Below are 27,956 nucleotides of genomic sequence, written 5' to 3' on the forward strand. Positions count from 1 at the left end.
GTAGTTATTTACTTGTCAAACTTTATAACAGAATTCAAAACTTCTTTGGGTGGCAGGTCCTCTCCCAACAACTAAAACACAGAAATATATCTTACAGCTGAAACCTAACTGATATTAAAAGGAAACATTTTATTATATAACAGGAGTTGAAGTGTTTGAAAATTTATATTGAAAAACCAAACACCATTCTGGACACAATGAGAAAGCTTTACAATCAAAACTACCGTTTACTTTTCAGAAATCTGACTGAAAACAAATGGTTAAACGTGCTGCAAACAAACGAGTCGTTCTGTCTATTGTGGCGGCTAAACAAAGTGTGAGCAATGGAACCACTGCCCTAATGGTGACTGAAGCAGACGAGGGAAGAAGGGAGCTCATGAGCAGGATACTCAAACGCAGGCCAGGAGTCCATCTATGGTCCACTTCCAGTCAGTCTGACAGGTCACTCTGATCCAGCACGATTATCCTGAACAAAAAAGGGAGTTTCGAGTTGGTGTGATGTTTCTTAAAGACACAAACAACAGCCTCTTTTTATTCAACTGAATTCAAAGGAAAGAAACTTTGATCTTTATAATCAAGCGAGATTATGATAAGTTAGTGTATCGTGGAAATGTGAAGCATTTCGAGAGCAGCATCTTCTGTGCTCCCTCCATCTAAAACCGTTCTTGTGGGACCTCCCTGGTGGCGCAGTGGTTAAGAATCTGCCTGCCAATGCAGGGAACACGGGTCCGATCCCTGGTCTGGGAAGACCCCACATGCCGCGGAGCAATTAAGTCCATGCGCCACAACCACTGAGCCTGCGTGCCACAACTACTGAGCACACGCGCCACAACTACTGAAGCCCACGCACTCTGGGGCCTGTGTGCTGTAACTACTGAGCCCGCGTGCTGCAACTGCTGAAGCCCACGTGCCTAGAGCCCGTGCTCCGCAAGAGAAGCCACCACAATGAGAAGCCCGCTCACCGCAATGAAGAGTAGGCCCCGCTCGCTGCAACTAGAGAAAGCCCACGTGCAGCAACAAAGACCCAAGACAGCCAAAAAAAAAAAAACACACTCCTTGTGCTGTCTACCAATTATGTAATCAAAGTTGGCATTAATTTCCCCTTGTATTTTAATTAACTATAAACATTAGCATTTTTAAAACTGAGTAACTCTGAATTCAAGTCTTTGTCATTAATGTTTATTTAGATACTGGTACATGTTTAAAGTCTGTTCATGTTGTCTATAAACAGTGGACTTTGACTTACAAACATCTGACATCTCATTACCTGGATGGTTCGGACCAACCCAGTCGCTTCCAAAAACAGGGTTTTAGTTCCTCTTGATAGGAGGAAGAAAAAACAACTTGATTACTTTCTGGGTCAAAGGGTGAGAGCATTCAGAAGTCACATTAGTACTCTCTCTAGTTTAGGGTGGACTGTTTTCTCTCCATCAATTGTTTTCTTCTACAGAGATAGAATCTTTCTAAAAACACAGATACTGGGCTTCCACTCCTAACATCCTGCAGCTCCCTGTCATAGCAATGGACACAAATGATGCTAATTTCACAAAGTCCCTGCATTATGTTCTCGGTGAATTCAGTGCTAGCTGAACGCTCACACACTCTGGGCCTTGTGCCAGTCAGGGTCCTGGAGGAAACAGAATGCACCCCCGGGCCCTTTAATGAAGTGACTACTTACAGAGGTGTTGTCAGAATTAAGGGAGCAAACAAGGTATGGCAAAGCATCCAGCAACTAGCAGCAGTGGGAAGCCATTATCACCCCTAAGTCTGAAGAGACTGGGGTTGCGGGGGAGAGGCGGGGCAGAACAGTTACTGGAACCCAGTGAGAGCTAGAACTGGGAAGGATGGGCGGCACTATAGAAGCTGTGCTTGTTGAGGGACATCACTTCCACACAGAGATGAGGTGCTGAGGTAGGCAGTAAGGCAAGTAATATCCCAATTATCTGATCTTCTGCTGGGGTCTCCCATTGGCCAACAGGAAGCCGGCTGGCCAGGAAGCCCAGCAGATTCAGTTCACAAGGGTCAGCATCCTGCGGCACAAAGCAGGGCAGAAAAAGGAGAAGAATGAGAATGGACTGGGGAAGGGATAAAAGGGATACCAGATGATCTGAAAGAGTTAATGATGCTAACTTCCTGAGTAGGAGGAACTTAAATATAGGAGGGCATCATTTGTGAATGGCGCCTTAAAGCTCTATCAAAACAGTTTTGAAATTAAGGTTTGTACTTTTCACATTACTTGTAGACTCCACTTAAATTCCACAATTTATGATTTCTTATCTTTTGAAGACACATTAGAAGGAAAACGTCTTTCCAGACAATATGAGCCTGGCTGAAGGCTTGCTTTAGAAATAGAATTGGCTGTTGTTACTGTTTTGTGATAAAGACATAATTGGCATTTAACAGAAAACCTGGGCTGAACTACAGGGGAAAAGTGTAGGAGGATTATGTATAGCATCTGGGAAACATTTCTAAATAACTTTGATGCTCATGGAAGCCCAAGGACTCCAGGCTACATTGTAAACGAACATCCAATTCATACCTTCTTCAGAAGTCCCTAAAAAGCTTTCTGATTTCCTTCTCTCTGGCGTGATGCTTTCTTCCCCTTTTCTCTTCTTTTCACCAACTTCTTGATCTTTGGTATTTGTCTCCCTTCAATGACAATGATTTTGGTCATTAAACCATATGCACAATGGCCAGGGGAACAGGACTGCGCTCCCAAGGAAATATAATAATAACTAGAGCTGACTGTGCGTTCCCTGTGGAACAGTTCAAGTGCTGCAATGTATATTAACTCATTTAATTCTCATCACAACTATATAAGGTAGTTAAGTGATGAGAAAACTGAGGCACAAAGAAGTTAAATTAATGCCCAGTAAGTCCTAGGGCTGGGATGAACCCAGGAAGTCTGACTCAGACGCTGCTCTCAACCACCAGGCTGTATTGTCCCAAAGGAAAAAAGCATTTCACTTATGTTGTAATTGGTGTCCTTTTTACAACCACATGTATTTTTATTACCTTATCTTCATTTCCTAAAACTCTCAATATCTAACTGCAGTATCTAACAATTGAAGACCACCTTTGTCAAACCAGTAAGCAGAAACCAACTCCCCACTCAACTATAAGCTCCCTAAGGGCAGAGACAGCCTATCCCTCTGCATCTCTAACCCCCAGCACAGTGCTCGGCTCACTGACAGTGCCCAACTGATGATGGATGAATCAAACGGACATGGTTTAGGGATTTTTCTTCTGTTTTCATCTGGTGGATATTCAAAATAAAATATGCAAAGTGAGAGAGAAAATAAAGCCAGCTACGGTGAGAAGGATTTTTTTTCCTCCTAACCTCTCATCACTAATAGAATCACAGGCTCTAAAGTTGGAGGAGGTTATCTATTACCTCCGTCCAAATGCCCTGGACCAGAGAGTCATGCAGCCTACGCTCGGGTGGGAGGAGCTGCTGTTAAAGTTAGTATAGAGGCAGCTGTTTCTCTATCAGATTGCTGTGGCCATTAGAAAGCTTGTGCTTTACTGAATAAAAATCTCTTACTCTGCAGTTTCTGGTGAGTGGTTCTGTCCTCTGGGGCAGAAGAGAGTAAGCTGACTCTCTTCACTTTACAATATTTCAGGTATTTGGGGGCAGCTATCAAATTCTCTACTCCATTTGCTCTTCTCAGACTGAGCCTTCCCAGCTCCTTCAGCTGTTCTCACATGACAAGGTTTCCAGACTTCTAGCTGTTCTGTGGCCACCCTCTTCTATTTGTTGACTGTTAAAATGTGACACCCCAAAGGAGCCCCACATGAGTTCTAGAAGTCCTCTAGCTAGCCTAAGACATCACCTTGACCTGGGCTGTACATTTCTGTCTGTTCAGCATCAGTGCTGCACTGACCTTTTCAGCAACTGCATCAAGCTGAGGTCTCATGGAGTCGCTGTCCATGTCTTCTTCAGGGGGAATTTCTTGAATTCTTACCACATCTCAAAATGCATGCTAAATGCTGGGCGTATAAAAATAAGACGTACTTCCCACCTTCAATGAAATTACAGTTGAGTAGGAGCTTCCGATCAAAAAATGCTCCATTAGGTCAGATCTCTCACATTCTATACTTTTGGATCTAAATGCTCACTTTTATCTTTCAGGGAAATCTAACATTTCCACCTGTCAAGACCATTTTGAAGCCACAGTTTATCTGCCCATCACATTAGCATTTATCCTTAGATTTGTGTTATCTAAAAATTTGATAAGCATGCCTTTTCTGATTTAATTCGAATGACCGATGAAAATGTTGAAGGTGACAGGGCCTAGACACAGCAATCTTAGAGGCCTGCTTCTATACTAATATCAGTCTGCTAGTCAGTATCTTGAGCACCGTGGGTGGCTGGAGGAAGAGGGGGGAGACAGAAGGCGGGGCTGGCTTATCTAGAGCAATGTAACGCCATCACCAAACATTCCTTCTCCGAGGAGTCCATGTACTTCCTAAAAAACTAAAATCTATCTTTTTCAAAAAACTGAACTAAAATCTAGTCCCCCTTCCTGAAAAAAGAAAAAGAAAATGATCCCCTGATGGAGAACAATAACCTTGCCGAGCACTTGGGGAGACCCTGTAGCTCCGTGCTGTCCTCAGGCGACTGCAGCCACCTTTCCAGGTCCTCATCAAGCGTAGAGTGGGCTCTGTGCAGGGGCAAGTGAAGAGAATTGAGACAGCAGTCACTCCCCTTCTCCCCTGACAAGGAGGCATAGCACTCTAGGGCGGGAAAGGACCTTCAAACTCCTGCTTTCACTATACCCATGAGAAAATGAGAGCTCGGTGGGACTGTACCTGGAGTTGTAGTGGTCACTTAGATCCGATTTAAATGTGCACCAGAACCCTCCTTTAGCCTCTTGACAAAAAAGCCCAAAGTGTGATATTAGACTCTGTCTCAATTCTAGATCATTACATCAATTTCCACCTGAGGCTAGAAATGCACACTCATTCCCACAAGTTTTTCAGATTAAGAACTGCCTCTGAGGCTACTGGATGCAGAGAATGTGTTTCCAGAAGGCCTGAAAAGTCCCAACCATCTGAAAAAATATCTTCCACTCTGGCTTGGTGCCAAGGACTGAGATGACTGAGCATCTGTGGGCATCCACCTGTGTCTAGCATAGCCAGCCCTTCTGAAAAAGGAAGAGACAATGATAATAGTAGCTAACTTTTGATAATGCGCAAAGCACTTCATATTTGTATAACCAAATGTAATTTGGCCTTCTTGAGCTACTCTTCTTTTGCCTTAAATAATGGCTAGATATTTACCGAAGGTGTTTGGGGGAGATGGAATGAATGGAGTTACATCGTACATTATAGACAAAAGGTTTATAAAACTTTTAAAAGTTTACCTTCCTCCCCCTTTGCCTCTTTGTCTTCTCTGTCTCACCCCCACACACACAAAAAAAAACCTCTCCCCACTTCCTCTCAGGTCCCAGGGCTCTAGTCTCCTCACTTCCTGTCCAGGTCTCTCTCTTTTCCTTCCTTGTGGAGAATAGTTTAGCCCTTGAAGAGTGTGACAGAAACTGGATTCACTACCCAAAAGTTATTCATAACACTCTCCTCCTTTACCTTCCTCTTCTACAGCAGCTGAAAGCTAAAAACTCAATTTCCAGTCTCCCTGGCAACCAAGGGTGGCCATGCGCCACATCTGGCCAAGGAGATATAAGTAGGCATCTGCTGAGAAGGGCTTCTAGGAAAGCTTTTGCTTTCCAGATAGAAAGACATAAAGTTGGCTAGACTATTCCTTTGCCCCACCCTCTTATTTCTGCCTGGAGTATGGATAGCAGCCACCTTGTCCAGGAGTTGACAAGCCTGAAAACAAAGGCCAACATGCTATGTCTGGCAGAGCAGAAAGCTCAGAAGAGCCTAAGTCCCTGGTAGCATCATTGAGCTGCTATGCCAGCCATGCCCTGCCAACCTCCGGGCTTCATGTCATGTGAGACAAACTCATTTAAACACGATGGTGGGGTTTTCTAACGTTTGCAGCTGAAAGTATTCTGCAGGGCTTCCCCAAGGATTTGCTGGTCCAGGATGGGGATGAAGCAAGTGGTGTAAGTGTAGATCCATAGCCTCTCTTTCTTTAAAACGTAAATATTTTGTTCATCATGGATTTTTTTTTTGCATTAGTATTGATTTTTAAAAATATGGCATCAAAATAGTACTTTTCTTGACTTCTGAGTTTTTTGGTGCCTCCTTCAATTTTGTGCCCAAGGAGTGTGTTGCACTCACCTCCCTCCAGTCCTGGCCCTGAATAACTGTTCGGACAAAGCAAGAAATGTTAGGAGGCAAAGGAGGTGATCTGAAGTGGTTTACCTTACAACACAGGTCAAAGGAGAGCTCCAAGTCAAGAATGGAATTGGGTTTCTTGAGGCAAACTTGTGTTTTCAGACTGAATTGTCTGGATGGTTGCCTCCATCTTCTCTTATTTGGCTAGAAAGATCTAAAAATTCTCTTTAAAATGCTTTGAAAGAAACTGAAACCGATGTTTCCCTCACAAAATGAAGTAAAAACAACAAACAACAACTTTACAAGAAAAAAATAAATAATCCTATTAAAAAATGGGCAAAGGACTAGGATATTTCTCCAAAGAAGATATATAAATGGCCTTCTGCATATGAAAAGATGCCCAACATTGCTAATCATTAGGGAAATGCAAATCAAAACCACAATGAGATATCACCTCGCACCTATTAGGATGCTACTATCAAAAAAACAGAAACACCACCACCCTGGTGGTCCAGTGGTTAAAACTCCGCGCTTCCACTGCAGGGGGCACGGGTTCAATCCCTGGTCGGGGAACTAAGATCCCGCGTGCCGCTTGGCACAGCCAAAAAAAAACAAAACAAAACAGAAAATAACAAGTATTGGCAAGGATCTGGAGAAAGTGGAAGCCTTGTACACTGTTTGTGGGAATGTAAAATGGTGCAGCTGCTGTGGAAAACAGGATGGCATTTCCTCAAAAAAATAAAAATAGATTTACCATATGATCCAGCAATACCACTTCTGGGTACATATCCAAAAGAGATCAAAGCAGGGTGTGTTGAAGAGCTATTTGCACACTCACACTCAGAGCAGCATTACAGTAGTCAAAAGGTGGAAGCAACCCAGTGTCCACTAACAGATGAATGGATAAACCAAATGTGATACACACACACACAATGGAATTCAGCCTTAAGAAGAAAGGAAATTCTGATGCATGCTACATGGATGAACCCTGAAGACTTTATGCTGAGTGAAATAAGCCAGTGACAAAACAACACCGGAGGGAGATGCAAGAGGGAGGGGATATGGTGATATATGTATACGTATAGCTGATACACTTTGTTATACAGCAGAAACTAACACACCATTGTAAAGCAATTATACTCCAATAAAGATGTTCAAAAAAAAAAAAGAATAGTGAAACTCAGGGAAACAGAGAGTAGAACTGTGGTTGCTGGGGACTGAGGGGAGGGGGAAATGGGGAGTTGTTGTTTAATGGGTATAGAGTTTCAGTTTTGCAAGATGAAAAAGTTCTGGAGATCAGTTGCACAGCAATGTGAATATGCGTAGCACTACTGAAATGTACACTTAAAAAATTTGTGTTATATGTATTTTATAACAATTAAGGACTTTTAAAAAAAAAACAAAAAAAACCTTTTAGGAATAGGGGCTATAAGGATAGTATGACAAAAGACCATTATTTCCTTATTTGTCAATATCAGAAGAAAAACTAATATAAACTAACACTATAGTTTTTTCAAACACTTTAAAAAAAAAAATCCAGCTTTTTCTGTTACCTCTCTGTATCCTCTTCTAGATCCTGAGTTTCTTTGGTCCAAAGCATACTGCTGTCTTCTTTATTACTGTTAGTTTCTTGTTCTTCTAAATGCCTTTGATCTAAAAACAGTTGAAAGACTTGACTTTAGAACAAAAAAAATTTTGAGAAAACCTGCCTTAAAATGGAGTGCAGGACTTCCCTGGTGGCACAGTGGTTAAGAATCTGCCTGTCAATGCAGGGGACATGGGTTCAATCCCTGGTCCGGGAAGATCCCACATGCCGCGGAGCAACTAGATCTGTGCGCCACAACTACTGAGCCTGTGGTCTAAAGCCCGCAAGCCACAACTAATGAGCCCACGTGCCGCAACTACTAAAGCCCGTGCGCCTAGAGCCTGTGCTCTGCAACAAGAGAAGCCACCGCAGTGAGAAGCCCGCACATCACAATGAAGAGTAGCCCCGCGCTCGCCGCTACTAGAGAGAGCCCGTGTGCAGCAGCGGAGACCCAACGCAGCCAAAAAAAAAAAAAAAATGGAGTGCAAAAAATTAAGGCTAATCAGTGGACCCTGAAGTGTGCAATGCACGGGTCCCCCTCTTCCCACAAGAGCAGGGGGCCAGGTGGCAATCTGCAGGGCGCCTGAAGCCACAGCAGCTGCTTCTGAGGTCTGGGGAGCTCTCTGCCAGGCGAAACGGCAGGAAGCCTTGCCTGTGCCAAGGCTCGAGAGAGACAGAGGGAAGAAATGGCACATAAAAGAGGAGGCAGGAGTCCCTGAAAACAAATTGTACAGATTTATTCTGGGGGGCCACCCTCTTCCCACTTGTTAGGTGTTTCCAGATTGGAGCCAGGGAAGGAATTTGGGTGGGGAAGGGTAGTGCCCTTTAATGTATGCCAGGCATTTTACATATGCTATCTCATTTCATCCTGCCAGCAGTCCTATGAAGGGCAGGAGACTAACATTTGTTAAGTGTCTTACAACGTACCAGGCACTATGCATGAACATCATTAGGTAGGAGTTATCATTCTCATTTTACAGATGAGGACAACTGAAGCCCAGAGACATTCAACAGCCTGTCATACCAAAGTAAGCAATGGAGTCAGAAATGAGGTGGAGTGTGCCTGACCTCAAGGTCCACACTCACCCAAATGTACCACGGTGCTTCCAAGGACAGTTACAGCAAAATCTGATGAGAAAGAACTGGGGATTTGGCTTACCACTTGCAGCGATGCCCAGATGACTTGCTGTGTTCTCATCCAACACTGTGGATGAGGCCTGCTGCCGCTTCAGGTGCTCTGTCACAACATAGAGCAGAAAGCAACTTATTTCTTCTTTTGCATGTCACATTATCCTCTAGGGCAGTGGTTCTCAAACAGTACTCCTCAGACCAGCAGCCTCAGTATAACCTGAGAACTTGTTAGGTATGCAAATTCTCAGGCCACATCTCAGGCTTACTGAATCAGAAAGTCTGGGGGTGGGGATGGTGTAGCAAGCCCTCCAGGTGCTTCTGATGCCTGATGAAGTTTGAGAACCACTGCCTTAGGCATCCAATCCCATGTAACACTAAAAATAAAAGTAAAAATAATCATGATGATAGGTAACACTTGCAGAGCTCTAAGTGGCAGGTCCTATTTCTAATTTGCATACATTAATTCAAGATTAATATTCACAATTAATCTTCACAATACCCTATGAGATTGATCACATTATTGTTATTCTTGTTTAACAGATGAGGAAATTAAGGTAAAGAAAGGTTAAGGAGGGACTTCCCTGGCTGGTGGTCCAGCGGGTAAGACTCCACGCTCCCAGTGCAGGGGGCCTGGGTTCAATCCCTGGTCAGTAGAACTAGATCCTGCGTGCATGCCGCAGCAAAGATCCCGCGTGCCACAATGAAGACCCAGGGCAGCCAAGATAAATATTTTTTTTAAAAAAAGGAAGGCTAAGGAACTTGCCTAGAATCACACAGATACTAAGAGGTGTAACTGGAATTTGAATTCAGGCAGTCTAGCTCTAAGGCTTATGCTCTTAATCTCTTCTTTATATACTCTCTCAAAAAGTTGGTAAATTCATAGTAGTCCAAATCTTTCCCTATCTCTATTGGCCTAAAGTACACATTTTTGATCTGGTCTGTAGAGAGACAAAAGGCAAAGAATAAAATTTCCAGCTCCTAACGAATTGATCATTAGACTAAGACAAGCGTCTGCTAAACTCAGTGCACTGCTTCACGTGTGTCAGGCGCTCAGTTTCCTCAAAGTGCTCCCCAGAGCCCATCAGAGAGACAGCTGGGAGGCAGCACAGACGGGACCCCTGGGCTCACCGGCACGGCCCTGTTGTGTGCAGGCACAGGTCTTGCCCTTCTAGCAGGTCAGGAAGCAAGCCCTCCCTGGCAGCCCCTGGGCATCAAGGGGCCGCATAAGGTCATTTAATATAATCTGAAATTTTAAAATCCATTTTTATCTTTGTTAGAGGTAGTCCCTTGTTGATCTTACAAGATTCTAAAGGACCCTCCCCTTTAGGCCCTGGACGGAAGCCTGGAGGTGTGGATGTGTGCCCTTCAAAAGAGTAGGTGTCAGCTCCAGGTCACTCCCCAAAGCTCTCCTGAGAGGAAACAACGAGAGTGATGATAAACAATAATCAGGTAGGCACACCCGTTATTAGGAGAAACTACTCAGGTGCCCTCTGCCCTTTATCTTTCTGGAAAATTACTGACCCATCTCAAAGTACAAGACATCGCCTAGAAACCTGGCCCAGATAATTCCCATAAGCAAAATGAGGAAGAGTTTCTGCAGAGCACACTGGGGTACAGCAGTGCCAAGAGGCCGGCTGCAGAAGCCTGGTGACAGCTGCTGAGATGGGGGGTGGGGATCCACATTGTGACTGCAGAGAGAGGAGAGCAGGATCCAGAGGAAAAGTATCGCTAAGGTCTAACTGCAAAGGAGCCTACAAGTACTTGTCCTAAGCCGTGACCAAAAATCAGACGGCACTGAGAATCTACCTGAGCGGGACACGAGGGGCTGACCTCTACTCTCACAAGCAGTAGTTCCATGAGTATGTGAAGGAGAGCAACTGGAGGGGAGGAATTTGCAGGGACCCCTTAGGGGGTTCCAGGGGAGGCAGGCTGGTGCCGGGGTGGGAGCCCTAAGAGCCAACAACCCTGTGGCACTGGGCGAGGGGTGTGGTGAGGCAAGAAGGGCCTATGACTACAGAAAAGAAAGAAACCGAGGGAGGCTTTGGCAGCTCTGACCGGCTCTACCCAAGTTTGTAAGGCCAACAAGCCAGGGGCTAGGGGTTGGGTAGCCTAGACCGTATCTGTCCATTGAGTCATTCAACTCCCTCTTCCTGATGAGACACAAAACCTCAGAGACCCTGAAAATCAAGAGATGCCCCTCAGGAAACTCCCTACTGTTCCCATACCAAGGACTGTACCATCAGAGGTCTGATGAGATGTGCCCTCTGAGAGTGAGGGGCTGGTCAGCCAGGCTGTCACGCAGAGGGCAGTCAGTCCACCTGCCCCAAATGTTTCTATCACCATGCTCCGTTTACTTTCAGCATCAGCTCAGCTGGGCAGGCCAGCTGATCAGCTGCAACTAAAATTGAGCGGGTATCCCTCAGTCTCTGCCTGAAATGGAAAATTCTGGTCTCATTAGGTCTTGTGCCACCGACTTCCCTGCCCTCAGGAAAGGGATTCATCCACAATGCCAATACCTTTAATATCTCCTGCTAATGGCAAAACAGAAAGCATGGGGTGTTTTGGCCTGAGTTGCCAGACTTCAGTATGGCTGAAGTATGGCTAGTTTGGTTCAAAAAGGAGCTAAGAATTCTTTTAATAAAACAAGTTCATCATAATAAACCACTTGAATGTTGTTATTTCCTCTTAGAATCATTACCGTAGGCCCTTTAAGTAACAAAATGACAACAGACACAGACCAATTATCCTGGCCAGGCTTCAGTAGTAGTCTGAGGCCCATTTTATTGGAAAACTGTCTCTTCCAGAATTCTGTACATTCAATCAACCTTTATAGGGCCTTCGGTACTAGTGCTCTCACCTGAGACAAAGAACCATATGTGGTCAGTGACCATAAGAAGCAGGGCCATGGAGTGTATTCTGTATTGAGCATGCCTTACCAATTTCGTCAAGCAGCTCCTGAGATGGTGGTGGTAGCTCATCAATGTGATGTTGCGAGATGGTTTCTACTAGTTCTTAAAAAAGATAAAGGAGAAAGTGACTTACTGCCTTCCTAGACCTGAACTAGGTTTTCGAGGCTTCGACGTGGATTTGACTTAGGATTTCTCAATGATGAAACAAGCTAAGATGGGGAGAAAACCTCTTATATTAACGGTCCTAATTGAGACTTTGTATGTGAAAGGCTTTACTCTCCCTTTTACTCTAAACCCTTTCCTACATCACACCTCACCTCAGTACCACTTGATCTGTGCCCCTCCCCAAGGATATTTGAGGGAGGTGAGGTATAAATTCTTACTAAGAGGCTGGGGTTCCAATTTGGACCAAGACTGCTGGAGGGATATAGAAGCTCTAGACCCGTCAAAATGAAAAAAAGTGGGAGGCCTTTCTCTATAGATTATCAGGCCAGGGGATATGGGAGACCATACTTTGGGCCTTCACGTAAGGGCTCAATTATAACATTAACCAAAACCCCTCAGCGTAGTTCACAACATCTCTATCCCCCTGAGGGAAATTCTAAGAGTTGTACCAAAGACACAAGACAATAAGATTAATGGAGCAAAGGCAATTACACCTCAAGAGCTGTTAACGCTCTCATACCCTCTGATCTGGAAATTGTCTTCTAAGACTCTATCCTAAGGAAAAGATCAGAGGTTCAGATAAAGATTTCTGTACAAAGAGCAGAAGTTGGAAAACAACATAAATCTTCAACATAAGGGCGTGGTTAAGCAACATAAGCAGAATGGGCTACTATGCAGCCATCACATATATTTATGAATAATTTTTACTGACAAGTAGAAATCCTAAAATATATCATTAAAGGAAAAGAAGCAGGCCAGAGCTGATACACTATATGATCTCAACTATGCTAAGAAAAAGAATATATATATATATATATATACATACAGCCCCCAAATATATATATATATATATATATATATATATATATATATATACCAAAATACTACAAGAGGTTAAAAAATGATGGTAGAGGGACTTCCCTGGCAGTCCAGTGGTTAAGACTTCGCCTCCTAATGCAGGGGGTGCAGGTGTAATCCCTGGTTGGGGAGCTAAGATCCCACATGCCTCGTGGCCAAAAAACCAAAACATAAAACAGAAGCCATATTGTAACAAATTCAATAAAGACTTTAAAAATGGTCCACATCAAAAAAAACTTAAAAAAAAATAATGGTAGAATGGTCGTGGTTTTCTCTTTTAAGCTCATCTGTATTCTCTAAGTTTTCTATAATGAGTATGTTTTACTTTTATAGTCAGGGGAAATTAGCATTTTTGTTTGAATCTGCTATAGCCATCAAAGAAGAGATGAAGTCTCCCTTAAACTGGTTTACTATTATGAACTTGTATTTTAATATTAAACACAGGGTACCTTTTGGCAGGCTCCTCCTCTGAGTGGCACGGGATGATGTGTCAGGTGCCTTGGCAATGCTGGAGGAACCAGCCCCAGTAAATTCAGGCAATCTTTTCTACAAGTAAGACATAAACATGGTAACTGACACGTGTATTAAGCTAAAGAGGCCCGTTAAGCTCAGTCATTTCCAAGATTAATCTTGTGTATCACTGATGGAAGAAGCTACTTGTTTTGTTGACTGAGTCAAACATTCAAACGTTATCTCCTCTCGGAAGCCTTCCCACCCCCCTTTGCCTCCACGGCGCTCAGTTTCTACCTCTGTGTTACATCCTGCCAGTCTTTCTCAACAGGCAGTGAGCTCCTTCAGGGCGTGGACTTTCCTAGTCACTAGGCCTAGAAAAGGGCCTGGCATAGTGCCTGGCACTTAGAACCTGCCCCATTAACAGTCTGTTGAACAAGAGCATAAAATTCTTTATTTCCCTACTTCAGAGTGAGACCTTTTGTGAGTCAAATGCCCAGAGAAGATGACAGTCGATTTTTCACTGAGGGCCAAACAAGTAATCAATCTGCCTACAGAAAGGTCAGTCAACAGGTTTTTAATGAGCAGAACCAAGTAAGGAACTTTCAGTTTTCTTGAAGAGACTACACATATGAAGTATGAGGGAGAGAGAGAAAGGAAACCAACAAACCAACAGCACGGGGAGGGGGAGGAAGCAAGGAGAAGGTACCATTAAGTGTTTTTACTGCAGATTATTGGTTCAGGAGTGCAGAAAAGGTAGAGATCAATCGAAACTCTCAGAGAACTAACCAGAGGAGGCGTCAAGAAGGAAGCAGAACTCGAGCCTCCTCTTAGTACGTAAGGTATGGTTAGGTAGAAAGAACAATGCAGCTGAACAATGCATCATAAGCTATCGCAGCGGACGGCTCTTTCGAGAAATCGACAAACATTACCTCTGGGGGAAAAAAAAGGGCACAAAAACCCAGGATCCATTCTACAATACAGACTCAGAGAGGAGCCCCAGGGAAGCCTGGAGAGGATCCAGCTTATTTCTTGCTTTCTTTGTAAAACAGACACGGACAAATCTTGGCCTTTTGGGTCACTGACGCCTTTGGACTCACTCCAAGAGTGTGCAGCGCAGGGTCAGTATACTTACGAGATTAGTCAGTCTTGAAGGAAGAGTTTCAGAGGAAGTAAGAAGGGAATCTAGGCTCTTTGCTTTCTCTCGGACAGTTGTAAATTTATCAGACGAAGTTTGAATAGATTCTTGACTGTTCCAGAATGAGGTAGACCCTGTTTTAACCTGAAACGTGATACTTTCAAGACAGTCCTTATACTGACTAGAAGCTGAAGAAATTGACCCTGTTGTAGAAAAGAGGGCAGTTAGTGTCTGAATCCTTTACATTATTTAAAAACAACAAAAAGAAGCCCCCACAAAACTCTATAACTGGAAGAGGGATTTTCCAAATTGTCAATAACTGAAATAATCACTGATCACTGATGACAGTCTCTAAACTTGGGAGAGACTAAAGGGAGATTATTTGAACCACAAATAAACTGGAAAATAGGACACTAGAGAGAGCATATTTGACGCTGGCTGTATGCAGTTGCAGGAGCCAGAGCTATGTATGTTTAAGCACAAGGTGCTGTTTTAAGTTACAAACTCTAGAGAATCCAATGTATCTGCACTAAATTCAACAGTGCTTCAAGTACAAAGTAGGCTCTGCATTTGCATGTCTCTATTGCTAGAGTTTAAAAATCTCCTTATAGCTGGTTAATCACCACCACCACAGCTACCTGGCCTCCCATGGGATTATCCCCTTCAGCTCTGACCCTAAAGAAACCCCTCTGTACTGTGAGAAAACACTGTGGGTCTGCTCCTGCAGCCCGGCTTCCCATAGCCAGGCGAGGCAGGGGCTGTTAGCCCCTTTCCCAGAACATCCCCCTGCTAGTCATTACCTGGGCTGAGCGGAGTGCTGACACTAGTAGGTGCGTGGTTTATTTTGGGTGTTTTGCATGAGACTTCCTTAAAAGCACCGTCTTGTTCATAGGAGATACTAGACAGGTCTTGAATGTCTGTCAGTGATCTAAAGAATTAAAAGCACAGAGTAATTGGGAGGTGTTTACAGAAATCAAACACTATATTCCTAAGAGGTACTTTTTAAAGATGCTCTTCACAAAAATCTTTATTTGGCAAGTGGCCAAAATCAGAGAATATCTTAGAATATCCATAAGATATCTATAAGATATGTAAGATATCTTAAAGAGAATATTAGAGAATATCTTAAAAAGAGATACTAACTTTAAACATATCTCAGCGGCTAAAAATAAATTCCATAGGTGAAAGTCTATTTATGTGGCAAACAGATTTAATCTACCTCAAGTATAAACTTCTGTTCTTCTTATCACTGTGTTTCCTTGATTAAGATGCTGTTAATTTAGATCACTCATCACAACAGTTTTTTGGTGAAAGAAGAAACAGGCTCACATTAAATGTATACATAAAAATGGGAAGAACACAGACTCCTACAAACAAGGAAATACTCTTCCCCTAAAACCAAGACTTTGCACAGAATCCTTAGGCAACTTTTGGTGGCCATACATGTCTTTCTCTTTCATTTCCTTTGGTGACTCCTTTAATGTCTCCTCTTGTTCGTCTTCAATACTGTAAGAGAGAAAGTGAGAAAACTATGTAAATCCCCTGTCAGCAGAGTGCAATATCGTGGTACAAGGCACCAGTTACTGGCCCAGTGTGAGAGGCAGCTGGAAGGGCACTAAGCTCAAAGTGGAAAGTGAGGGTTCTGATCCTAGCTCTGCTACTGACCAGCCACATGTTCTCAGGGATGTCTGGGCCTCTGTTTCCTCTTCAGAGGCTGAATAAATACTCTCTAAGGGTCAGCCCATCTGAAATCAGCCAACGATGCTACTGGCTGAGCAAGCTCCTGAGGAAATCAACAGAGCATGGGAACTTTGCTGTGGATGGATGATGGAGCAAAGGGCACAGCCATGGGGCCTTACCAACTGTGAAACAGCTTCTTGGCATGGAGTATCAGGGGAGGCCAAGAGAGGCTTGTGCCAAAAAAATGGCCAGAGAAGAATTCTGAAGACAAACTTGACCTGCTTCTACTTTAACCAATATTTAAGATTCATCTTCAATATTCAAACACAAACTATAAGCCAGATCCCATGCTAAATCCTTCCAAATGTTTCCCCATTTTTAATCTTTGCACAATCCTGTGAGACCAATGGTATAAAGGAAAGAGCATGGATTTTGGATTGAGTTGTGACTATTAATTCTGTTCACTAAGTATTTGTTTCTCCTGCTGAGCACAATGTAGGACAGTACTTTCTGGCCCTCCTAATTTACATAAATGGCCATATGACTTGTTTTAACCAGTGAAATGCAAGTGAAAGTGATGTGATTCACTGTGGGGCAGAAACTTTAAAAGCCTGGTGCACAATTCACCGTGTTCCCTTTTTTCCTGCCTCAGTAAGAAAGGAAGCACAAAGACGGCGTCTCCCTCACTGTGGACTCTGACGGAAGGCAGAGTAGCACAGGACACTCCTGGTGATGGACGAGGAGCACGAGCACAAAATAAGTTTTTGTTGCTTTAAGCCACTAAAATCTGGGGGTTGTGTGTTACACAACATAATCTAGCCTATCCTAATGATATAGCTACTTACTAACTGTACAACCTAAGGAAAAAACCCTCTGCTCTCTGTATTGGCAAAATGAGAGGGTTGTTATATGAGTTAAATTTGACAGAACAGAGTACCTGGCATATTGTCACTACTTAGGAAATACTAGCTATCATTATTATAGATAAAGGAAATTGAGGTCCAGAAAAGAGAAAGTAAATTGAATGCTATTGTACCAGGCACTTCATCTCTGTTATTCGTTTTTGAATTAATCTTTTTATTTTGAAATAACTGTATGTATATTCACATGCAGTTCTTTTTCTTTTTTTTTTTTTAATTTATGGCTGTGTTGGGTCTTTGTTGCTGCGCGCTGGCTTTCTCTAGTCGCAGCGAGCGGGGGCTACTCTTCCTTGCGGTACACGGGCTTCTCATTGCGGTGGCTTCTCTTGTTGAGGAGCATGGGCTCTAGAGCGCAGGCTCAGTAGTTGTGGCACATGGGCCTAGTTGCTCCGTGGCATGTGGGATCTTCCCAGACCAGGGCTCGAACCCGTGTCCCCTGCATTGGCAGGCGGATTCTTAACCGCTGCACCACCAGGGAAGTCCACATGCAGTTTTAAGAAATACACTTTACCCAGCTTCCCTCAATGGTGACATCTTGCAAATCTATTGAGCAATATCATAACCAAGATATCAACATTGATACAGTCAAGATACAGAACATTTCCACCACAAGGACCCCTCACGTTGCCCTTTTATAGCCATGTCCATTTCCCCCCCACTCCCATCTCTTTCTTAACCCCTAGAAACCACTCATTTATTCTTTATTTCTACAATTTTATCATTTCAAGAATGTTATAAATGTAGAATCACATAGTAAATAACTTTGCAGGGGTTGCTTTTTCCACTCAGCATAATTCTCTGGAGACTTATCCCGGTTGCTGCATGTACCAATAGTTCATGCTTTTTTATTGCTGAGGAGCATTCCATGGTATGGATGTAACACAGTCTATTAAACCATTCACTTGTTAGATAACATCTGGGTTTCCAGATTTTGGCTATTATGAATAAAGTTTCCATAAACATTCATGTATGTGTTGGGTTTTTAAAATATTTATTTATTTGTTTTTTGGCTGCATAGGGTCTTAGTTGCAGCATGCAGGCTCTTCATTGCAGTGTGCGGGCTTCTCTCTAGTTGTGGCATGCGGTTTTTCTCTCTCCAGTCGTGGTGCGCAGGCTCCAGAGCGTATGGGCTCTAGTTTGCAGCACGCGGGCTCTCTCGTTGAGGTGCACAAGCTCAGTCATTGTGGCACGTGGGCTTAGTTGCCCCGCCGCATGTGGGATCTTAGTTCCCCGACCAGGTATGGAACCCACGTTCCCTGCGTTGGAAGGCGGATTCTTTACCACTGGACCACCAGGGAAGTCCCATGTATGTGTTTTCATGTAAACATAATTCTTCATTTCTCTGGGTAAATGCCCAGAAGTCATATTATTACTTTTAATCTCTATGTCAACATTCCCAGTAAGAATTCTTTTCTTTTTTGAATTTAGGATCTTCCATTTATTCAATAGAATTGAAAATATATTATTTAAGAGAGGTGAAAAAATAAAACTCAATGTTGTCTACAGAAACTTTCCTTAACCAGATGGAATTTCTCTTTCTCATTTGTAAAAGTAAAAAAAAAATAAAGTAGCTTTTTCTTTCAAAAGTAGTATGCACCCATGGTGGAACACTCCAACAGCAAAGAAGGTTATAAGATAAAAAGAAAAACCTCTGAACTCTCTCTCTAGAGTTAACCACTGTATAGACTTCCAGAAGTGTCGACACACTACAAGGATTATAGGTATCTCCCTTCCCTCTCATTTTTACACAGACGGTATTAAATTACATACACTGTTGTGCATTTTTTTCAATTAACAGTATGTCCAGTGATGATTCTTATTGCTATTTTACAAATGGGGAGCTAGAAGAGAGGGGCTGAGAAATTTGACCAAGTTAGAAAAGCAGAGTCAGGATCTGAATACAGATAACAACTCCTTTTCACGACGCCTCACAATTCTGCTGAACAAGTCCTCACAAAGCTAAGCTGCCCGAAGCTTACTGTTATAACATGGTGGCTATTATATTTGAAGAAGAGCAACACGTAAATATGGGGCATTACCATCAATTAACATTACTTCTTTGAGTCTGAAACTCAAAGAATAAAATAATAGCATAGGGGGCTTCCCTGGTGGCGCAGTGGTTGAGAGTCCGCCTGCCGATGCAGGGGACGCGGGTTCGTGCCCCGGTCCGGGATGATCCCACATGCCGCGGAGCGGCTGGGCCCGTGAGCCATGGCCGCTGAGCCTGCGCGTCCGGAGCCTGTGCTCCGCAACGGGAGAGGCCGCAGTAGTGAGAGGCCCGCGTACCGCAAAAAAAGTAAAAATTAAAAAAAAAATAATAGCATATACCTTTGTATAGGTTGGAATTGAGACCTGGTCAAAATTTCAGCATTCTTTCCAAGGTTTTTTCTCATTTGGAACTTTTCTTCACCTGAAAGAATAAAGTACATGCATTTTTTAGTGAATTTTTGCCAACCCAGATGATTACTTTCATTCTCGAGAATTTTCCTTGGTCTGATCCAGAATAAGAAATAATCTACATAAACAGAGTGCTTCCTAGTTGGGTTTGGAGTGAGCACTGTAGAAGAGGTTTTTGCTCTGAAAGTTTATTTCCCTTGCTCAGAGGGGAGAACTATATTCTGACTCTCAGAATACAATCAAGCCATTTACTGGCCTTTCAGTTATAACTGCACAGTTATTTCTGGAGACAAATATTGTTTTGTCTTTTCAGGAAGGCAAACTGACCTGGTTCCTGTCAACAGACACCAGGGGGCGTTGAAACCAAGAACTGTTTGTTCACTAAAGATTCCAAATAGAAAAGACCACGAGGGGACACGGGTTCGAGCCCTGGTCCGGGAAGACCCCACATGCCACAGAGCAACTAAGCCCATGCACCACAACTACTGAGCCCCCGTGCCACAGCTACGGAAGCCCACGCGCCTAGAGCCCGTGCTCCGCAACAAGAGAAGCCACTGCAATGAGAAGCCCGTGCACCGCAAGGAAGAGTAGCCCCTGCTCGCCACAACTAGAGAAAAGCCTGCATGCAGCAACAAAGACCCAATGCAGCCAAAAATAAATAAAATTAAATAACTAAATGAAAATTTTAAGAAAAGACCAATGTTCTGGGCATTCCCAGAACATTAACTGTGTCTCTTGGCCACCAAACATCACTTAAGGAGTGGGGATGGGGTCTCGAGTACTAAGGAGCTAATTCAACTGTCTTCTGTTCTCGTTGGCCTCAAGCATCTGAAGTCACTCCTCCCCAGCTCTCAGTAAGGCCTCTGGACACACGGGGCCAGCATCCATTTTCCTTTCCACCATTACATAGCTCTGGTTTATAGAGAAGAGGACAGACAGACCAGCCTGCCCCGCTGGCAAGTGCTCAAGATCCGCCTGCCATTCTTTAGGTCCAGGAGGTAGTCTGGTAGGCAATGGGAGGCCCACTATAAAAGTGCCACCTTCAGCAGAAGCCAAGCTACTCTGAAACCCCACCAGTGGAGAAGCCTAGGGGTTCTTCTTCTTTCCACCCCTTTTCAAATGCCTAGAAAGCGTAAACACCTGGAAAGCATAAATGAATTCCTAATAAGCACAATTTAGACCTGGAGGGGAACTTAAGAGCTTTTAGAGTGTAACTTTCTCCTTTACTTTACATGGAGGGAAAGTGGGGCCCTCAGGTGGAGTGACATGCCCAAGGTAATGCACAAAAAAAATCAGGGGCAGAACTGGGCTTGGAACCCAGCATGTATGCAACTTTTATCCCTGTTGTATTGCCTGGTATGGAGAGGATATATTGATATATCAGAGCCCTAGTGAAAAAGGGTGAGGAGAAGGGCTAAAAGGAGGAAACAGAGTAGAAATCAGAGGCTTCTACATGTACTTTAGATGTTTGTATCCAACTAGCCCTGGTTTTCTGAACTGCCTGCCCCATAACTTCTCTATCCTACTCAACTCTCTTCCAAACACTAGTGAAGAGGCCATGTACAGGTCAGGCTCACACAGAAAGTGATCATGGGCAGAGGCTCCACAGAAAGAGCTGGGTGGCCAGAGACCCAGGTTTGGGAACTTTAAATACATATTGTCCTGAGAATTTAACTGTTCATCTAAAAGCTTACAGCTTCTTAAAATGCTTGTGCCTGTGACGGGGGCCTGCATCAGGTTAGAGATGGCAGCTGGAGTATGCAGCAGGAGGAAGGGAGTATGGTCGGAACCTAAACCCACCCAGCCCGGGTTCAGACTGTTGAGACACGACCCTGGACCGAGCTACATGGCTTGGTAGGTGGATAACCCTGGTTTTAAAAATGGATGGTTGCATACCTTAAAAGAGCGAAAGTGCACAATTTTTAAAATGCCTGTATCAGAACCTGTGGTTCACTTATATCTTGTCTTGTGTCACACCCCGGCTGCTGATCCAAGGTTAATTTACCATGTAACGGGAAGCAGTTGCTAAGTTATATAGAACCCAAGGCCTCCCAAGGGAAGGATGTTACATTCGCTGTACTGTTGGCTATTATTAATCCTTTGCTAAGATGCCAAGCAACCAAAGGAAAATGATGGTGGAACTCTGCCTTTTGGGGAAGAGAAGGACATGGAAACCTAGTTCTGGTTGTCACTGTGTCAATAACTAGCTGTGTGGCCTAGGTCAATCCCTCAGGTCAGCTCAGCAAAGATAACTGAACACCTGCTATGTGCCACAAAAGAGCCTGAAATCTAGGGAAAGAGACTACAGGGGGAAAATAGAAGAAGAAGCAACTGCTATAACTTATGCTATAAGAATGCAAGGGGAGGTATAAATAACATGATGTATGGATGTCATGAGACTAGTGAGGGGCAGGGGAAATCACTGAGCCTAAGTTTTCTCATCTGTAAAATGAAAGGCCTGGAAGGTTATTTCTAAGGACCTTTCCAGCTCTAAACATGTGTGATCTGACAGAAAGTAAAGATGAGGGACTCTCAAAGGAATCTGCCCTGAGGGCTTATTACCAGAGGCTTGAGGTCGGGCACAAGCATGTTGTATTCCTTCAAAGTCTTCTTCAATGGGACTTGAGGTCTGCAAAAGAATGAAAGAGCAAAGAAAGGAGGGTCACTGGAGGCAGACATATCATCAGAAGGTGGAGAGAGAATTTCTTGATGTTCTTAAACCTTGAAAATCTTCATAAGGTTCCTACATCTTCTATAGAAAAAGAACAAACCTTCATCACAGACATTAAGAACTTATTTGTACTATGTGTTCTTCCTCAACAACAAGCCCTCCCCCACCTCCCATTTTGAGGTGGAATCGGGTGACTTTTCCCTTCATCATCCCCTCCTCACCACAACCTTCCAACAAAGATGTTTTGATTCCTGAGAGCTTTATCAGAAAAGCCAAGGAAGGTAGGAAAAACGGCCCAGGCTGCAAAGCTACTCTATGGGGTGAGAAGTCAGAACACTGGTTCCTTTGAGGGGAGGCAGGGAGTGGGAGGAAACACAAGGAGGTCTTTTGGGGGATCAAGAATGGTCTATTTCTTGATTTGGGTGCTGGCTACATGAGTGTGTTCAGCATGTAAAATTTCATGAGCTGTACACTAAAGATGTGTGTAGTCTTCTCCGTTATACTTTTTATATGCATCTACATGTTACATGTATATACATATGTATGTTACATGTATATACATATGTATGTATATATACTTTATACATTTCTATTAAAGATTTTCTTAATGTCCCAGTCCACCGTAAAACCAAGAATGTTTAAAGGATTAATAATGGAAAATTGCTCTAATTGAGTTTTCAGAAGTGCCAACAAGTGGAAACTACGCTTTTTGATGCATCACTGAATTCTTCTTGTCAGTCAAATGTTGTGACTGACATGTACAATCCTCTCTTTCCTCTACCGTACCTTCCATATTGGTAAAAGAACCTCAAAAAGTGGCAGGTTAGGGGACAGGTGAGGTTAAAATAACGTAAGTAAATAAGAGAATCCAATAAGTTTCATTTTATAAATGAAAATACTCTGTACAAACAGGTTCTTGCAAAAGCTAGGCAGATCCCAGGGAAAGCCCTGTGTACTGGACAGCCTAACATTCACTGCTGACACTGTGACTCTATTCCTGGCTGTCTCACCACTAAATCTGGCCAGGCCAGGGCTAATTCCCTACATCTGCGTTCGCCAGTTCTTCACACAGAGGAATAACAGCAGGCTGCCTTCTTTTCCCTTCAGGAAGGATGTGTGAATTGGGTAACATGAAGGAAAGTGTTTTGAAAAAAGAAGTACAAAGTGCTGTACAAATGCAGGAGCCACAATTTTGGGAGAAATTGCTTATGACCTTCATTATCAAAAATCTTATTTTTCACATGTTTTTTCAAAACACACAAAAACACTGATAAATTGACATTATATACTTTTATGTGTAAGCTATTTTCTTAATAAAAATAATTTTAAGGGAATAAGGCAACAGAAAAGCTGAAGATGTACTTTATCCTGAACTGTAAATTTTTACCTCTAGGGGCTTCCCTGGTGGTACAGTGGTTGAGAATATGCCTGCCAATGCAAGGGACACAAGTTCGAGCCCTGGTCCGGGAAGATCCCACATGCCGTGGAGCAGCTAAGCCCGTGCACCACAACTACTGAGCCTGCGCTCAAGAGCCCGCAAGCCACAACTACTGAAGCCCGTGCGTCTAGAGCCCGTGCTCCACAACAAGAGAAGCCACCGCAATGAGAAGCCCGTGCACCACAATGAAGAGTAGCCCCTGCTCACCTCAACTAGAGAAAGCCCACACACAGCAACGAAGACCCAATGCAGCCAAAAATAAAAAACAAACAAATAAATTTATTAAAAAATTTTTTTTTACCTCTAGAGCCAAGTTTTCTTGAGCAGTTGAGGTGTAAAAATATTCATGGTCTGGAGTTAAAACTTCATCTGTTATGCCTTCAGAAGACTCTGGTGAACAAGTTGCTTGCATGGACTGATCCTATTAATAAGGTAGGAAATCACTTTTAAGTTGGTGTTTATTGTAAACAAATCCCTTTATAGCTGGATGCAGTGTTAATGATGGGGTATCAAAAATTACTCTGTGGTCGGGGTGACACTCTCTGAGACCTTCCTGCCTACTTGCACCTCTGGCCCTCCTTCCCCACTGTGAGCTGTGAACCCCCTGGAGCAAATGTGACAAATGACAGTCCTGAATCTCAACATCCTTACCTGCACAGTGGAAGTGGGGGGAGGCTGGGTGACCTTTTTGCTCTAAAATTCACAGGAAGAAAAAAGTCCCTAGACAACTCAAGCTGGGGACTGAATTTAAACACCCTGATCCTCAAGAGCCTAGATACAGTCCATGTGTTGGCATTGTCCTCCAGGCTGAGGCTGCTCAGAACTGGGACTCCCTCAGGTATTCCCGTTTAAAGGCAAGTGAAGAAGCATGATTTTGGGGCTTCCCTGGTGGTGCAGTGGTTAAGAATCCGCCTGCCAATGCAGGGGACACAGGTTCGAGCCCTGGTCCAGGAAGATCCCACATGCCGCGGAGCAACTAAGCCCGTGTGCCACAACTACTGAGCCTGCACTCTAGAGCCCGTGAGCCACAACTGCTGAGCCTGCATGCCTGGAGCCCGTGCTCCACAACAAGAGAAGCCACCGCAATAAGAAGCCGGCGCACCGCAACGAAGAGTAGCCCCCGCTCTCCGCAACTAGAAAAAGCCCGCGTGCAGCAACAAAGACCCAACACAGCCAAAAATAAATAAATAAAATAAATAAATTTATCAATTAAAAAAGAAGCACGATTTTAAAAATAGCAATGCAATCTCAACAATAAAAATAAAATAAAGTAAGTTATTTCTTCAGCATCTCCACTCTACCCCTTCCTTTTTTGCTCTTTTTCTACATTCAGGCCCTGATCACCACATGGCCAGACAAGTGGCTCCCTTCCTCACCTTCAGTCGTCCTTTTGCAGAGGTTTTGTGGTTTATTTCCTCGGACACTGCTTTTGCCACACTTCCTCCTCTGTGCACTTAGCAGCTGCTTTCCTCAGCCCCTCCTGTCAAACTGAGATTTCTCAGACAAGCTTGGCCTCCCATACCTTCCCCACTTCCCTGACAGAGATGCTTCTCCAGCCAAGCCAGTATGCTGAATGTGGCACATCCTTCCAGCCCTCACATGAGAGAAAGAATAAATTGTCCTGTGAGCGGTTTGTGTGCTATGATTACTACGATAGTATGTTCTTCAAAAGACCTCAAATGTTATCACACCTGGCTTTTTACATTGTTTCATTCTCAGCTGCTGTTTATATTCTTTAAATGATCCTGGGCCCACGTCAATGGTGATTACAAAAATTCTGGTTCCTTGCTCTGGCTGGACTATGGCCCAACTGCATGCCTGAAGAATGCATTAAATCCCTGAAGCAAGGCTGTAACCCCAATGCAAATGCTAGGATATGACTGTATCCCAGAGATCTTGCTGAGGCAGAGGTTTCAGGCATGAACACATTCCTTCCACTGAGTTGAAAGCTGAATTTGGGTCTTAGGTGACATTCCAGGTGAAGGTACTCCCATCGCAACCCTGGCCTTGCTTTTCCTACTTCAATCTGACCTGAGTCACGAGCTTTGGTAACTGACCGTGCTTTAAGAGTTAGTCTTGGGACTTCCCTGGCGGCGCAGTGGTTAAGAATCTGCCTGCCAGTGCAGGGGACATGGGTTCGATCCCTGGTCCAGTAAGATCCCACATGCCGTGGAGCAACTAAGCCCGTGCGCCACAACTACTGAGCCTGTGCTCTAGAGCCCGCGAGCCACAACTACTGAAGCCCTCGTGCCTAGGGCCCATGCTCCACAACAAGAGAAGTCACCGCACTGAGAAGCCCACACACCGAAACGAAGAGTAGCCCCCACTCTCGCCACAACTAGAGAAAGCCTGCGCGCAGCAACGACCCAGCACAGCCAAAAATTAATTAATTAAGAAAAAAAAGAGTTGGTCTTGTCTAGCCAACTTGACAGAAAGCTCAAGGGTCAGAGCTGAATATAACACTTGTCTGTGTTTTCCCCAAGCTCCGATATACACAATGCTTTGAGTTGAACTAACTCAAAAAGTATCAGGCAGGGCTTCCCTCGTGGCGCAGTGGTTGAGAGTCCGCCTGCCGATGCAGGGGACACGGGTTCATGCCCCGGTCCGGGAAGATCCCACATGCCACGGAGCGGCTGGGCCCGTGAGCCATGGCCGCTGAGCCTGCGCGTCCAGAGCCTGTGCTCCGCAACGGGAGAGGCCACAACAGCGAGAGGCTCGCGTACCGCAAAAAAAAAAAAAAAAAGTATCAAGCAGGGAGGAAAGACTTCTTCTTTCATGTCAGAGACATGAGGGCACATGCTCCAGCAAAAAAGAACTACGATAGATATTATTTCAATGTCATAATACATAACAACTCAGTTCTAGTAGGTCTTTGGGTTCAAGTTGGCTCTCCAGGCAGTATGACTTACGCTGTAAGACTTCTCAACAACCACAGGTGCATCCGAATTTTCTTGAAAGACTTCGCCATGCTCTGGCTGCTCATTTTTTCTGGGGGGCAGGTGCCTGGTACCTAATAATTATAACACATTGTCATTTGGTGATATTCAAATGGCATGGAAGGGGCAAAGGGTGGCATGAGAGAAGAGATGTAGGCATATTCTGTACATCTGTACCTGTCATATTCTGCCAAGGGTGGCCAAGGGTGGCCATGTTTCGTATGTCAAATCGAAGTGGAGACTGTTAGGCTAGTCTGGCCCCAGCACGTGGCCCTGGATCAGCCACCCTTTTGCCTACCCATTCAAGAGCGATGCTTGACAAGGAACAGATTTTAAATACCAAAAAAATCCAAACCAATAGATTTTCTACCTAAGATAAATAATAATTTTAGATGTACCTTCCTTTGATTTGCAAACAACTGTGAAACGATATCCCATGCCCTGATTGCAAGCAAATTACCAGGTAGAAATACACACTCTTCAGTTTTCACCTACAAATCTCTAAAAGTGATGACAGTAAATGTCGTTTGTCTCTAAGTTCCTCAGGCGTAGACTCTCTGAGAGCCACTGGAATTTTTCTGTCTTAAAATGCAACGCAAAGAAGGGGGCAGTAGGGAGTGGCCTTCCACCAATGCCCTCAGGTAAAAGGTTCGATTCTTTGTGAGGTTAGACCCAGATCCAGGGTCAGTGCATGGAGATTATTTTACTTCCTTTGGACAAAGGAATCTGCTCCGGTAATAGAAAAACTCATGAATCTCTGGACTTCTCTACCTGTCTGAAGGACAGTGGGATTAGAAGGGTATGCTGCTTTCCCCTGGAATTCAGGATTCCCAGACAGGTAGGAAAGAAGACCAAAGGAAATATTCTAGGAGGTTTACTTATTTTTGAGAGCTGACAACTTGATAGAGCTCACCTACCCTGACTCGTCCAACTGAACTTACCGGTGAAACTTCGAGGCCCTGGCTGTCTGCCATGTTGGTCACTGTTGCGGTCACTGCTGTCTGTTTTGTCACACTTGCCATTTCCTCCTGGCTCATCATTTTTCTTGGGATGCTCTACAGCTTGCTGCCAATCCACGTGCTCAGGGACCCTAATGGGGGGCTGCAGCAGGGGATCAGGCCTGTTTTCAGCCTCATTTTCTAAAGTCACACTACTCTGAGGATGCCAAGGAGGTACTGCCAGCTGCCCAGTAGCTGCTTTCTCTGCCATTTCTTTCACCTCCGCTGGATGTAAGAGAAAGCAGCGTTTAAAAGATCACTGTGAATGCTGGAAACAAAAGCTTTAGATTCTTAAAGAGTTATGTCATATTCTATAGCTCATATTGTCACAATGATTGCGTTTTTGGAATTGCATCATCCTCAGCTTGGCCTGAAGCAGAGGAGAGGAGAGAATTGATGATAGAGTAAGGGAAAGGCAGAATTTCAGTTAGTTACCG

General features: G+C 43.9%; 1 protein-coding gene across 30 annotated transcripts in view; it reads right to left on the minus strand.

Moving 5' to 3' along the window:
• Positions 1-109: 109 nt before the first annotated feature.
• TEX14 (testis expressed 14, intercellular bridge forming factor) overlaps positions 110-27,956 on the minus strand; it is an 81,674-nt gene continuing 53,827 nt past the window's right edge. For 15 of the 30 annotated variants that reach the window (XM_089900894.1, XM_089900896.1, XM_022552503.2 and 12 more), the window contains 16 exons: positions 27,463-27,744; positions 26,495-26,595; positions 23,887-24,006; positions 22,039-22,105; positions 19,408-19,489; positions 15,923-15,985; positions 15,280-15,407; positions 14,477-14,682; positions 13,341-13,437; positions 11,896-11,970; positions 8,988-9,065; positions 7,797-7,896; positions 4,572-4,664; positions 2,540-2,649; positions 1,268-1,319; positions 110-466 (listed from right to left, as the gene is read on the minus strand). In XM_089900894.1, coding sequence (XP_089757020.1) covers positions 430-466; positions 1,268-1,319; positions 2,540-2,649; positions 4,572-4,664; positions 7,797-7,896; positions 8,988-9,065; positions 11,896-11,970; positions 13,341-13,437; positions 14,477-14,682; positions 15,280-15,407; positions 15,923-15,985; positions 19,408-19,489; positions 22,039-22,105; positions 23,887-24,006; positions 26,495-26,595; positions 27,463-27,744 — 1,691 coding nt within the window. In that variant the 3' untranslated portion in view covers positions 110-429. The other 15 variants (XM_089900892.1, XM_089900889.1, XM_089900891.1 and 12 more) reach the window with 15 other exon arrangements.

The sequence above is a fragment of the Delphinapterus leucas genome, chromosome 19 (assembly GCF_059928025.1).
Source record: "Delphinapterus leucas isolate spDelLeu-1000000601 "Yukka" chromosome 19, BTC_Dleu_Yukka2, whole genome shotgun sequence".
NCBI classification, from domain to species: Eukaryota; Metazoa; Chordata; class Mammalia; order Artiodactyla; family Monodontidae; genus Delphinapterus; species Delphinapterus leucas.